The sequence below is a fragment of the Podarcis melisellensis genome (assembly GCF_964234715.1).
Source record: "Podarcis melisellensis genome assembly, chromosome: 3".
Classification (NCBI taxonomy): Eukaryota; Metazoa; Chordata; class Lepidosauria; order Squamata; family Lacertidae; genus Podarcis; species Podarcis melisellensis.
In genome coordinates this window covers 19,074,057-19,087,992 of record NC_138530.1, presented here as the reverse complement: position 1 = coordinate 19,087,992, position 13,936 = coordinate 19,074,057, and the positions used below count along the sequence as shown (strand labels likewise).

Here is a 13,936-nt window from a genome sequence, read left to right as displayed (position 1 = left end):
AGTTCCACATCCATGCTTTAAAATAAAGTGGAGTTTACTTTTCACTGTTTCTACTGAACGAACTCCTCTACCAAGCCCAACGGTCAGGGTTTATGGGAGTTTTAGCCAAATAGCATTGTTCCACCCCCCCCCTTAAAACGCAGGGAAGGGAACAATTGTCATTATCTTTGGGCAACTGCTTGAGTGGTTTAGGAATAGTTGCACTTGCACATGATGTTTTTATGGGTGTGTACCATTTGCCTTTTTAAAAAAATATATTTTGCAACTCAGGTAAAGATGTCTAATATTGGGACGGGGGGCTCTAGGAGTGGGAACACGTTCAAAACACTTAAAACACATGCAGAATGTTGGGACTTTCCTATATATACTGTGGAGTTGTTGATCAAAAATAAAGCAAGCTGCGATTTTATTTTATGCAGTTATATCTGGGCTTTTCTTCCACAATGAAACCTGAGGTGGTCACCACGGAGCTCTCATCCAGACCTGCATAGCTTCCGGAAGGGGGCTGAATGATGCGTTCTTAAACCACGCCTTCATCTGTAATCCTAAATAAATTAGTGGATTCTAGAAACTCTCAGTAGAGAGCAAATGGCACACTGCCGCACTACCCCTCTACCTGCCTGCCTTTTTACAACCAGTCCAGCGGACGCTGCTGCATGTGAGCTAGCCCACAAGTCTACCCTCAGCCAACCCCCACCTTAGCCTCAGCAACCCCCTTTCCCCCTTGACATCTGATGGAAGGGTGCCACTACCGAAAAGGCCCTCTGCCTGGTTCCCTGTAACTTCACTTCTTGCAGTGAATGAACCACCAGAAGGCCCTCAGAGGTGGACCTCAGTGTCCAGGCTGAACAATGCAGGTGGGGACGCTCATTCAGGTATACAGGGCCGAGGCTGTTTAGGACTTTAAAGGTCAGCACCAACACTTTGGATTGTGCTGGGAGCCAATGTAGCTCTGGTGTTATATGGTCCCAGCGGCCACTCCCAGTCACCAGTCTGGCAGCCACAGGGGAGAAGTACATGGGCAAATGTAGAATGACTTGGCTGCATCCCTGACTCTAGCTCCTCCTACTGCTGGCCTCCTTGTCTTACACCCTACGAGGCCCAAATGGCACAGCAACCACTGTGAACAGTGCATACATGAGCCTTTGGTGCACGCTACATCCTTTTCTTCGGCCTGCCCAGCAACTTTGTAGCAAACAAGCCTATGACTCACCTGAGGAAAATAATCATCTCCCCAGGCAAAAAAGGTTATAGCACCATACAGTCATACCTTGGGTTACAGACACTTCAGGTTGTGTTTTTTCAGGTTACGGACTGCCGAAACCCAGAAATACCGGAACGGGTTACTTCTGGGTGTCAGCGGTCGCGCATGCGCAGAAGCGCTAAATCGTGCTTTGTGGATGTGCAGAAGCGCCTAATTGCAACCCATGCGTGCACAGACGCGGGTTGCAAACACTGTGGGTTGTGAACGTGTATCCCGCACGGATCACGTTCGCAACCCAAGCGTCCACTGTATACGTAAGGACATAGCTATAATGGGATAAATCACTATTACTGTATACTGTATCACTATTACTGATTTCTATGTGTTGACAAAGATGGAGGAACAGAAGGAGTGAGAGAATATTAACTGATGTGGAAAGTTCTGCACCACCGTGTTTTTAAAAGTCTGGTATTGACACCTCAAACATCGTAATACCTCCCTGAAAAAGAGCGGGCGATCTTGATGGTTTTAATACAACCAAGAGTCTCAGGGTTACCTTAAAGACTAGTAACTGAATTGTGACATAAGCTTATGGCACAATACAGCTGCCAAATCTTCATACAGGCCACAATTTGGACTGCTACAGCAGTGGCGTAGCGTGGGTTGTCAGCACCCGGGGCAAGGCAAGTAATTTGCGCCCCCTAACCCACAAATTTGCGCCCCCTAACCCTAACCCCCAGATGTTGCGCCCGGTGCGGCCGGCCCCCCTGCACCCCCCATGCTACGCCACTGTGCTACAGGTTGTTTGGACTGCTTAAAGCCTAGTCCAGCAACCAAGATTTGAAGAGCTCAGCTAGATCTGTCCAAAGGCCCATCGCTAGTCCAGCATCCTGTTTCTCACAGCAGCCGGCCAGACGCCTGTGGGGAAGCCTGCAAGCAAGACATTGGTGCAACAGCACTCTCCCCACCTGTGATTCGCAGCAAATGTTATTCAAAGGCATGTTGTTTCTGGCAATGGAGGCAAAACATAAGGCATTGTGGCTAGTTGCATTAACTTCCATCAGTTTGTCTAACTCTCTTTTAAAGCCATCCAAGTTGGTGTCCATCACCCTTGTAGGAGCAATTTCGTAGTTCAACTTTCTTTTGCTCACCCCGACTCTTCCAACATTCAGTTTTAACTGAGTGGCCCCAGGATCTAGTATTGCAAGATGCATGCATGATTTTATACCTCTACGGCCCTATCCTTATCTGCCTTTTCCTAAGCCAAAGTTGTTTGCAGTCACTCTTGCAGCATCTTATACAAATTCAGATAAAACACTGCAGTGAACGGGGAGAAGAAAATGATTCTGCTAACCTAAAACCCAGATTTAAAAGCAAAGGGAATCATTCAACATCAGGCTGTTCCAGTCCCATCTGCACAACCATTTCAGCTTACCAGATGGCACGATCCCTCTCTGCTACCCCACACATTGTCCTGGAGGTTATTCCGACCCCAAACCCAGCCAATTTCAGGGACACATGGGGGCAGAGATAGCCCCACTGCACAAACGGGAGTCCCTGTGTAGGGCTTCTGTTGACAGGGTTTGTTAGGTGAATCTTAACCATAGTAGCTAACAAATCATTTTTTAAGCTTGAGATGTAGCTCAGTAGGTAGAGTAGGAGACTCAATTTTAGGGTCTACATGACCCTCAAGGTCCCCTCCAACTCTATGATTCTAATAACATTTAATGCTGTTCCTAAACAGGAAGAAAGTTTTTTAAAAAACACAGATTAAGGGGCAAGCCTGTCTCAAGAAGGAGCCCTAACCTTTAATCAAGCTTTAAATCAGGGATTGGGAACCCATAGTCTCTGAACCCTGGCAATGGGCTGGGATCGAGGAAAATCAAAGTCCATCCTCATCTGGAAGACCACAAGTTCCTTATCCCTGAGTCAAGCCTGATTCACCCACAGCACAAACCTATGTGGGTCTACTTGGCTGTATGTCTCACTGTGGTTAATGGGGGCTTACTCCCGAGTAACCATGTTTAGGATTGCAGACTCAGTTCCCAACAGAGGCTCAACTCTGTACAGTGGGGAGTGATCCCTATTTAATTCTATAGGACTTGCTTCCGAGTAGACAAGCACAGGGATCATAAGAGGAAACCCACCAGCGGACTGGCTGGAGTTTTGTTTAGTTCAAGGCTCTCGGTCGGCCTGTCAGTTCCACCCCCTGCCACTTTACAGGGAAGCAAACACCCAGCACACCCAAAATAACACGTGCATTTTGCAAGCCCAGCCCCACTGAACTCAATGGGGCTTCTTCTGCACGAGGTAAGTAAGGGACAGAGGTGTCCAAGTTTGCCTACTGATTTGCAGGCTCGTGAGGGGAGTGGGGAATCCCCTGTTGCAAAACACAGGCGCACCTTTCTCCCCCGATGATGCTGCAACGGATTTGCCCCGACCTTTCACCCACCCGATCGCAACCCGGGCTGGGAAAACATCCGAGGTGACCCCTCCGCTGCATTTCCCCCTTCCCGGGGGGGCGGCGGGAGGCCTTCCTGGAGCTGAATCCGGGCCAGAGCGGGGCGTGCCTTTCCGGTGCCGGGGCTGGCTGGCTAGGCCCATGGCTGGCTCCCCTTCCGGTGTCAATTGCCCAAGACCCAGCCAGCCCGGAGCTGCTCTCTCCAAAGCCGACGGGTGCATTGACTCGGGGCGCTCCGACGGAGCACGTGCAGCTGAGACAACGGTGCTTCCGAGCATGTCAAGAGCTCCATCCCATTTCTACAGACAGTGGGGCAGCCCAGGACTCCTATTATCCAGAAATAGCCCCCCTTGCACGCGATCTGACCTCTCCCCCCCCCCAGGTTACCTTCTTCATGATGCCCGTCTTCCTCTTGCTGAACGTGGTGTATCTCCGCAGCTTGTTGTCGATGAATTCCATCTTGATCTTGACGCGGCCGCGGGTCTTCTTGCCCGGCTTGGCGCCGCTGACGGCGCCGCTCGCCCCGCCGTAGCCCCCCGCCGCCGCAGCCGCTGCAGCCGCCGCCATGGCCGCCGCCTCGGGCCCCCCCACCACCACCCCGAGCTCCATGTCGCCCAAAGTCCGCTTCACGCCGCGCCGGTCGCCCACCAGCTCCTCCTCCTCGCCAGACTCCGAGTTGCCTTCGCTGTCGCTCGCAGCCGCCGCCGCCGCCACGGCCGCCCCCAAGTCCCGGTCGCGCTCGAAGCGACCCGCGGCCGCCCCAGGGCCGCTCGGAGGGCCCGTCCCGTTGCCCGGGCCGCCGCGCACTCCCGCAGAAGCCGCCGCCGCTGAAGCAGAAGAAGCAGCGCCGCCGCCGTTCGCCCCGCGGGGGAGCCCCGCGCCCGGCCGGCCCGAGGACGTCCTGGCCATGCCCATGACCGAGCTCCGGGGCAGGGCGGCAGCGCCGTTCCCGGCCCCGCTGGGTAACATGGTGCCGCCGCCGCCTCCTCTCAGCGCCAGTGTGGGACGGAGGGGTCGGGTCAGGCCGGCGCTGCCATGGGCCCCGGAGCCGGCAAGCTGGGCCCGGCCCCCTCCGCGCTCTCGCTCTGCCCTGCTGCCGCCGCCGCCGCCTTCGCCCGCCTCTCGCTCACGCTCCACGCAGGACCCGCGCCGGCCCGGGGAGCCCCCTCGCTCCCTCCGCCTCCTCCTCCTCCTTCCTCGCCGCCGCCTCCTCCTCCTGCCGCGCTGCCTTTCCCCCCATATAAAGCGATACAATGTTGCCTTTTATGGCGAGGGCGCTCCTTATATGGTGCGAGCCGGCGCTTTGCATCTATTGGCCGACCCCTCCGCGGCGCCCGCGCGCCGTTGGCTGGCGGGGGCCGGGCTCGCCTCGCCGTTGGACGGGGCGGGAGAGGGCTCGTTTGCATACATTCCAAAAGAGCTGCGTTCGCCGAGACGTCACTCGGAGGCGCAGCTCTTAAAGGGAAAGCGGGGCGGCGCTTCTCCCGAGCAATGAGGAGGCGGGGCAGCGGCAGCAGCCGCCGCCTGGGAGGGAGGCAAGGAAGGAGAGCGTGGATTGAGCAAGAGAGACAAGGAGCCGGGGGCGGACGGGAGGAAATATTCCCGGGGGCTCAGCAGCTGAGAGACTGCTGGATCCAGGGGGGGGGGTGGAGAAGCCCTGCATGTTTACTCGCGAGTAAGCCCACCGAGTTTCATGCGTTTTTTTACTCACAAGTAGACGTACGTCGGTCTTGGAGGCAGGATCTGCACGTGCACCAACGGGCGGGGATGTGCCATGACATATAGTATTTATATGAAATGAACTGATCGTAAATCTCTTCCTTCCTTCCTTCCCCCTCTACCTAAGGAGCTAAGAAGTGAGGTAAAGAGGCATCGGGGTCCAGCTAAGTGAGGGGGCGCATGGGACTGGGAAGCAGCTCCTCGCCATGGGCTCAGTCGGAGTCACCCGCTTTCGGCTGTCAAATTTGTCCAGATACACCTTCCCTCCCAGGTGTATTTGTCGCTCCTCCTGGATTTGAGGTAGAACGTGCCTGCCGCTGGAGGCTCATCACATGGTTTGAGGGTAGCCCTCTTGTTCACACTCCCAATATATGGGGTTGGCCTGGAGAAACTCCAGACGGGGGTGGGGTGGGTTAGCAGGGAAGTTGAACGATTGGCCTTTCCCTACCAGGCCTGCTGCTCACCACACAAAAAATTCCCTGGGAAGAGTGGGATTGGTGCATCGGATCATTTATGTCCAAGCTACTCTTCACACCAGCTTCCGAAGTTTCTCTCCAAATGAGAAGTATTCAAAGTTGAGAATCTCTGCACTGCCGAGCGGCAGAAGACGAGAGAAAAGTATGGAACAGCGAAAGCAAGAAGCAGTGGCCAACAACAGCATCTTGGCCTTATTGCAAACAAAACAAGAGTATCATTCAGTGGCTTATGATATAATATCAGCAAGAGAAAGCAAGCTTTAAAGAATAGGCACAGGAGTGGATCCCATATAGATGCAAAGCTGAGTTTGCTTCCTGGCTGCAGCTAAAAATGGAGATAATTAGTGACTGGAGGCCTATCAGTCCTACATACCGTACTTAAGGAATCACTGTTCAAGTGAGTTCTGTTCCTGGGGATTAGTTGTGCAAGGATGTTAATCATCCCAGTGTTCTTAGGTAAAGAAGAACGGTTAAGCTTCCTAACTTTGCAATATAGGTGTTGTGCCCCCTCTTTACTCTCCATCAAACTTAGAGTCTTTTTAGAGTTGACACCTTGCAACTTTGGGCAGTCTAGCCATTCACCACAGAAAAAAATGTGGAGGACTTAAAGAGGCTTATTCTGATGATAAGGCTACTTAATAGCTACTCTTACAATATTAATCACAGGGTAGGAAGCGTACTCACAAATGCAGCATTATCTATAATCTCAGCAAAGATAGTCTGTTCAACCCACTGTATTATCTAAATAGATAATGCTCAGAAATATTTGATTTATACCCTGGTGCTTTTGCTTTGAATTGCTTTATCTGCTTTTATAATTGCATACAAACCGTTTTACTTTTTCAATTGTATGATTAAATTGCTGTAACTCACCCTGGAACCTTAGGGAGAAATGACGAATAATAAATCATATAAATAAAAGACGTATCAATTCACATTATCTACGATGCATCGTTCATACTAATTTTTTGGGATTTCATTTCTTAGAAATAACTGAGAATGAATACATAGATCTATATATAGATAATACACCAGTCATCGATATAACTTGTCTATGATGTGTCTTTTATTTAAGAATATAAATCACTATCAGCTTCTTTTTGGGAAAATTTTAGGAGATTATGTGGCCTAGTTGTTGGCTGGTATTTAAATGGCTTATAACACTAAGCCATGGTTTGTTTTAACCACTGTTTGTTCCACAAATCACAAGTCATCTTGCAAAAGGGCATACAAATCATGGCTCATTACTCCAAAGCTTGGTTTGTTTTTCACCTACTCTTGCCTCTGCCACTGCAACTTATCATCACTTCCACTAACTCTGGGGGCACTAACCTTTTAAGGCTATGGTTATCAGACATCCCTGTTTCCCGGGGACAGTCCCCGGATTTACAAATCTGTCCCCGGACAAAATCCATCAACGGAATGTCCCCGGATTTCATTTAATGTCCCCGGATTTATATTTTAAGTGTTGTAGATTTATTAGTAGGGAATAAATGTTGAGTGATTGCTTTAACGGCACAAGACACATCATATGGAGACTCCCGGCGAGGCAAAATTGAAATTGAAATACTTTATTGTCACTTGTATACAGTGAGATTACACGTGCACCCCCCACTCAGCTCTCTTAGTCTTAATTCCCCTCGTTTACTGACGCACACCCACCAAACCCGAAAGTCAGTTGCCCTGTTGTTATCTTTTCATTCAGCAGCCTAACAGCCCACAAATAGAAGCTGTTCTTTACCCTGTTGGTGCGACTAATCATGCTTCTATATCTTCTGCCTGAGGGCAGGAGATCAAGAAAGTGCCGGCCAGGGTGTGAATCATCCCTGAGAATTTTCCTCACTCTCCTGAGGCAACGTTCTTCCGCTATTTCATCCAGTGGATTCACGGGACAGCCCATAATATCTTGTGCTGTATTCACCACCCTCTGTAGGCACTTCCTATCAGATGATGTCAAACCAGCGTACCACACAGTGATGCAGTATGAAAGGACACTTTCTATTGTTGACCGGTAGAAGGAGATCATCAGATGTTGATTGACATTGTTCTTCCGCAAGACTCTGAGGAGATGGAGTCTCTGTTGGGCTTTCTTAACCACCTGGGTTGTATTTATTTTCCAAGAAGGTCTTCACTGAGATAAACTCCTAGGAATTTAAAGGAAGAGACTCTCTCCACACAGCCTTCCCCGATGTACAGCGGGGCTAGTTCTCCTCTCTTCCTCCGAAAGTCCAACACCATCTCCTTTGTCTTGCTGATATTAAGGTGCAAGGTGTTCCATAGGCACCATGTAGATATTTTTTGGACCTCCCCTCTGTACGCTGATTCGTCTCCACCTGTTATTAAACCCATTATGGTGGTGTCATCTGCAGACTTAATAATTGCAATAGACTGGTCAGATGATACACAATCGTATGTATACAATGAATACAGGTAGGGACTTAGCACACATCCCTGTGGTGTGCCAGTGCTGATTTCTAAGGAATTGGATGTTACACGTCCAATCCTCACTGTTTGTGTCCGATCTATCAGAAAGTCTTTAACCCAGTCACAGATGGTAGGAAAAAATGGCGGCCACCACAGCAGCGAGGAGCTCATGAAGCCAGCGAGAGCCAACTACGCTACCAGGCTGGCTCCGGGTTGTTGAGACTGCCGCTGCCACTGACGAGGGGGAACCGGGGACGCCTGGCGCGTCAACTGGGGGAATCGCTGAACCCACCCCCCCGTGACCCAAATCGAGACGGAAGCGAGAGAACCCGGCTGACTGCCCAGCGGTGCTCCGGGGCCAGGAAAACCCCAGAGCCGATGCAGGGAGAAGGAGGAGAGCAGCTGCCGCCGCTGAGAAGGAGAGGTAGGGGAGCACCGGGAGGGCAAGGACACATGGCCGAGCCCAGGCCCAACCCAGGCCTACTCCACAGCGGCTAGCACTCCCAAGAGAGCAGGCCGGGACCCAGAGGAAGGCCGTGCGGCGGAGGAGACCACAGAAAAGGAAGTTATTACTTCTTAATTTAAAAATAAAATAAAACCATTTTAATAACTTTTTTCTTTTCTTTTTTTTTAAGTGTCCCCGGGCTCTTTAAAAAAATCTGGTAACCTTATTTTAAGCAAATAGGCACATTTGGGTTCTTGAGCTGTAGCCATGAGCCCCCTCTCCTCTCCACCACATGAGCCCCCCACCCAGGCACAGAATGAGAGTGTGTGCTTGCGCATGCGCACAGACAGAATTCATTTTTTTCAAGTGCTCTGGGTAAAAGTCAAGATCCAGTAGAGTTGATCTGAGCATTGAAAAGAGAGAAATAATGGCACTCTTCCAAGTTCCTCCTTTAGCGTTTATGTACTTCTCAATGAATAAAAGGGTACCGCATCTTCAGCATCTCAGAACCAAAAGGGCATTGAGTGATGGGCACCAGGTGAAGAACACTGCACCCAGGTTGGCATTAACCAAGCAGCAGGTTGCAGACCAGTTCTATGGGTGATTAAGTATTTTTGAGTGTTTGAGCAAAACACTGTAAACACGAAGGAGATGATGTCTCCTCACAATGCTTCCTTCATCCCCTCTTTCATGTGCATTGTGCAGCAAAGGCGCTCCCCTACTAACAACCCCTACCAGGCCTCCTCCTGCATACAGAGAGCTCACGCATTGATGCTCACGCATTACTGCATGCAGGTTATGAGTCTGAACTGGATCTCAAAAATATTTGGGATCAGAAGTATTTAATAGAAGGAAGATTGTGTAAAAAGGTGTTTGGGAGCGTCGCAGAAACTGAAATGCAGTCAAAGTACACTTTGGTTACGCGCAGAGGCCCTTGCCGCCGCCTGCTAGCCACAGACGTGCACAGTGAAATACTTCCATCGTTCATCTGCAGCCAGCCGTAGTGCTTCTGCTTCTACAGCCAGAATCTAATCACTGCAGTTCAGATTGGAAAAGAATTTTGCCCCCGGGTCAAATTGGCTGGCAATTCTACGCCAGGAAAGAAGAGAGAGAGAGAATTGCAGTTTATAAGTCTTGCTGCTCAATTAATTTGCAGACAGTTTTAAACTCATGCTCCTGCACGTGTGTGCGTGTGCATGTTCACATATACACAGATGCACACAAAACTTACTCCTTGCCTTCAGGCATATCTGGTGTTCTTCCATTTCCACCTCTCCTGTTTTTTTCCACTTAACAGCTTACCAGCACAGGGTAACTGTGCCCCTGAAGGACCAGATGCTCAGCTTGGGAGTCATTTTGGACTCACAGCTATCCATGGAGGTGCAGGTCAATTCTGTGTCCAGGGCGGCTGTCTACCAGCTCCATCTGGTACGCAGCTGAGACCCTACCTGCCCACAGACTGCCTCGCCAGAGTGGTGCATGCTCTAGTTATCTCCCGCTTGGACTACTGCAATGCCCTCTACGTGGGGCTACCTTTGAAGGTGACCCGGAAACTACAACTAATCCAGAATGTGGCAGCTAGACTGGTGAATAGGAGTGGCTGAATGGACAATATTCGTAACAATGGTCCTAAAGGATCTTCACTGGCATCCAGTACATCTATGAGCACGGTGCTGACCTTTAAAACCCCAAATGGCCTCAGCTTAGTATACCTGAAGGAGCGTCTCCACCCCCGTCACTCAGCCTGGACGCTGAGGTTTACCTCCAAGGCTTTACCTCCTCCAAGGAAGGAACCAGGCAGAGGGCCTTCTCAGTAGTGGCGCCCTCCCTGTGGAACGCCCTCCCACCAGATGTCAAGGAAATAAACAAATATCTGACTTTTAGAAGACATCTGAAGGCAGCCCTGTTTAGAAAAGGTTTTAAGGATTGATGTTTTTATTATGGTTTTAGTTATGTTGTAAGCCACCCAGAGTGGCAGGGGAAACCCAGCCAGATAGGCAGGGTATAAATAAAGTTGTTGTTGTCGTCATCATCATCATCATCACCACCAAGGGGGGTTCTGCCAAGGACATCCCTGCTTATATGTTTCATCTTATTTTGATTTTGATTTTTTTTTAATCCTCTCATGTGTCTCAAAGCAATTTACAAAACAATTAAAATAATAATAAGGGTAGACTTTAAAAAATGGAAATAAAAACCTAAGGCACAAATCTAAAATATCCCCACACACAAACACATCCAGCTGGAAAAAATTGTTGAAACAAGCTGGTCTCCATCCTCACCACACAACTGCCAATGGCATGTGTGGGAGGCAGAGTGAACAAATGAATAGGCTTCTGGAAAAGGCAGAATTTATAGAATTATAGTCATCAAAGTTGAACAGACAATATCATGTTTCTGGTCAGAGCACAGAATATGAGTAGCTGGTTGGCAGGTGCAAAAATAAAATAAAATTGAGCATACCTATGGGAAATGCCGTTCTAATTTGAAGATCTGTTTAAAAATTTTTAAAGTTCCAGTCTATTAAGCCTTTGGGGAAGGAACCAGCAAGTACAGCAGTAAATGACAACCGTGGCGTTATTTATCTTGCTCTGGAAAAAGGAGCCTCCTTCCCTTGGCTCTGGAAGCAGCAAGCTCAGACTTTGATTTACTGGGTTATCTGGCCTACGACCCAATCTATGCTTGCAAGCCTGAGTTTTACAACACTTGCAGCTATTTGGGGTTGGGTTGTAGACATGAGATTCTGCACACACTTTCTACAGGGCGGGACCGCGGAAAAGGTAATTAACAGAATTATCAAATGTACAGGGGTGTGTGTGGAAGGAAGTAGTGACATCAGCTTTTAACACTGCAAAGTTTTAATGATGCTTCCCCTGAAAACCAGGTGGGTTTTTTCATAGGATTGGTTCTGCACTTGCCTTGGGGCTTTTCTGAGAGTTCGTTAGTGGGGCGTAAAAGTCAGGGGCCGCTTCACGCCGCGCCGGTTTATTCTGAATAATTGTGGTTGTAGATAATTGTCAGATTGGGAAGCGAGAGTTTCTCTTCCTTTTTTTCCTGTTCTTTTAGATTATATGCTATAAATGTGATAAAGGTTTTTGTTCAGTTTTTTCTTCCCTGTTTTTTCTTTATCTTTTTAATACAATTGTGTATAAGAGTATTCTATTTTATATTTCCTTTTTCTTTATTGCTTTTCTTTTTGGATATATTGCTTTTTATGAGCTTTTTTAATGAGCTTTTTATAAACGTGTTTGGATTTTACTGCTTAATATGTTAAAAACCTTCAATAAAAATACGCACACACACCATAGCTGTCAACGTTTCCCTTTATTTAAGGGAAATTCCCTTACTCTGAATAGGATTCCTCGTAAGTAAAGGGGAAAGTTGACAGCTGTGACACACACACACACACACGCAACACCTCAGCTAAAACACTTGCCCTGGTTTCCCATAAGATACCCTGATGTTTTATGATATGTCAGCATAGAAATATTTATGTAAGTAAATTACATATAATGTTATCAGAAAAAACTGGCTGTTGGCACTTTAAGCCATATATTGAACCATCTAAAGGCAGTGGCAAAGCAAGGTACCTGGTGCGGAAAATTTCTTGTCACCCTCCCATTTAAAAAAAAACATTGTCTGCAAAAAGTGGTTTGACTTTATTTCATCTTTTGGGGGGGGGGGGAGCCAGAGTTGTTGAGCAATTTTTGGGGAGATCACATGCCTTGCGGCGAGGATTCTGACTGCTGCCCTACAGCTGAGGGCCTAACCAACAGCATCTCTCACAGGCCGCACAGCATTTTGTCACCCCTTCCTCAGAGGTGACACCAGGGGCAGGCCGCACCCACCTTGCTCCGCCCCTGTGTAAAGGTAACACAGCCTCACAGGAGAGGTTCAGTTCTACGGCCAACCAGAGCCAATAAAATTTATCACAAAGTTTGCCTGGTCTTGAACTGGCCCCCTAGCCTGGAATCTCAGCCTTTTCCAGTTCCCACTTGAATTTTGTGCATGAATCTCATGAGTTTTCAAGATCTGGTTCCCACAGCAACTGTCAAGAGCGCCACAGAATCTGTCACTATGCAGGATACTAAATTTATTTCGCAATATTGTTTCCTGCTGCCTTCTGTGGCTTTGCTGCCATGGAAATGCGGGCAGGACAGGCCTCTGCCGGAAGAAATGTCCTTGGCAAGGAACAATGAAAGTGTGGATCTCGCTGCTCTTCTCCAGAAGGCTAACCTGCAAACTCAACGGCTGGGCATTCAAGCACAATGGATCTGTTTTTGGTTTTCCACAGAATCAGAATGGGTGGCACCTTTCAACCGGGTGACTTAAAAGCAGTCTCCGAAGTTCTAGAGTCTCCTCCCTGGACCAATTTAGAACTTACCTGCATCTTTGGAAAAGCCACTTGGGGCCCTCCAGGCAACTCTGTTTCTTGAGTATTTACCCTGATTTGCTTGCTTGCACAACATTTACGCCAGGTTAGATCATATCTGGTTTTTATTGAGCATCTGATCTGTTCGCAGGGCAGTTGTACAATAAAGAGCATTCACTCTTGATTTGCTTAAAGGGTGTTACAGTCGTACCTTGGTTCTCAAACTCAATCCGTTCCAGAAGTCCGTTCCAAAACCAAAGCGTTCCAAAACCAAGGCACACTTTCCCATAGAAAGTAACGCAAAACAAATTAATCCGTTCCAGACTTTTAAAAACAACCCCTAAAACAGCAATTTGGCATGGATTTTACTATCTGACGAGACCATTGATCCAAAAAATGAAAGCAATAATCAATGTAAAGGTAAAGGGACGTCTGACTGTTAGATTCAGTTGCGGACGACTCTGGGGTTGCGGCGCTCATCTTGCTTTATTGGCCGAGGGAATCGGCGTTCAGCTTCCAGGTCATGTGGCCAGCATGACTAAGCCGCTTCTGGCGAACCAGAGCAGCGCACGGAAATGCCGTTTACCTTCCCGCCAGAGCGGTACCTATTTATCTACTTGCACTTTGACGTGCTTTCGAACTGCTAGGTTGGCAGGAGCAGGGACCAAGCAACGGGAGCTCACCCCGTCGCAGGGATTCGAACCGCCGACCTTCTGATCGGCAAGCCCTAGGCTCTGTGGTTTAGACCACAGCGCCACCAGCGTTCCAATAATAATCAATGTACCATACTATAAAATAAATAAGACAGTACTGTAGATGATAAAAAATAAAATAA

General features: G+C 48.8%; 1 protein-coding gene and 1 long non-coding RNA gene across 3 annotated transcripts in view; one reads left to right on the top strand and one right to left on the bottom strand.

Moving 5' to 3' along the window:
• SRF (serum response factor) overlaps positions 1-4,753 on the bottom strand; it is a 70,657-nt gene extending 65,904 nt beyond the window's left edge. Inside the window, exon 1 of one of the 2 annotated variants that reach the window (XM_081904077.1) lies at positions 4,053-4,753. In XM_081904077.1, coding sequence (XP_081760203.1) covers positions 4,053-4,634 — 582 coding nt within the window. In that variant the 5' untranslated portion in view covers positions 4,635-4,753. The remainder of the gene's footprint in view (positions 1-4,052) is intronic. The other variant, XM_081904078.1, reaches the window with a different exon arrangement.
• A 444-nt stretch (positions 4,754-5,197) lies between these two features.
• LOC309366001 lies at positions 5,198-6,800 on the top strand. Its single transcript, XR_014166378.1, has 2 exons — positions 5,198-5,340; positions 5,512-6,800. It is a non-coding gene; the product is annotated as an uncharacterized lncRNA (long non-coding RNA).
• Positions 6,801-13,936: the final 7,136 nt, after the last annotated feature.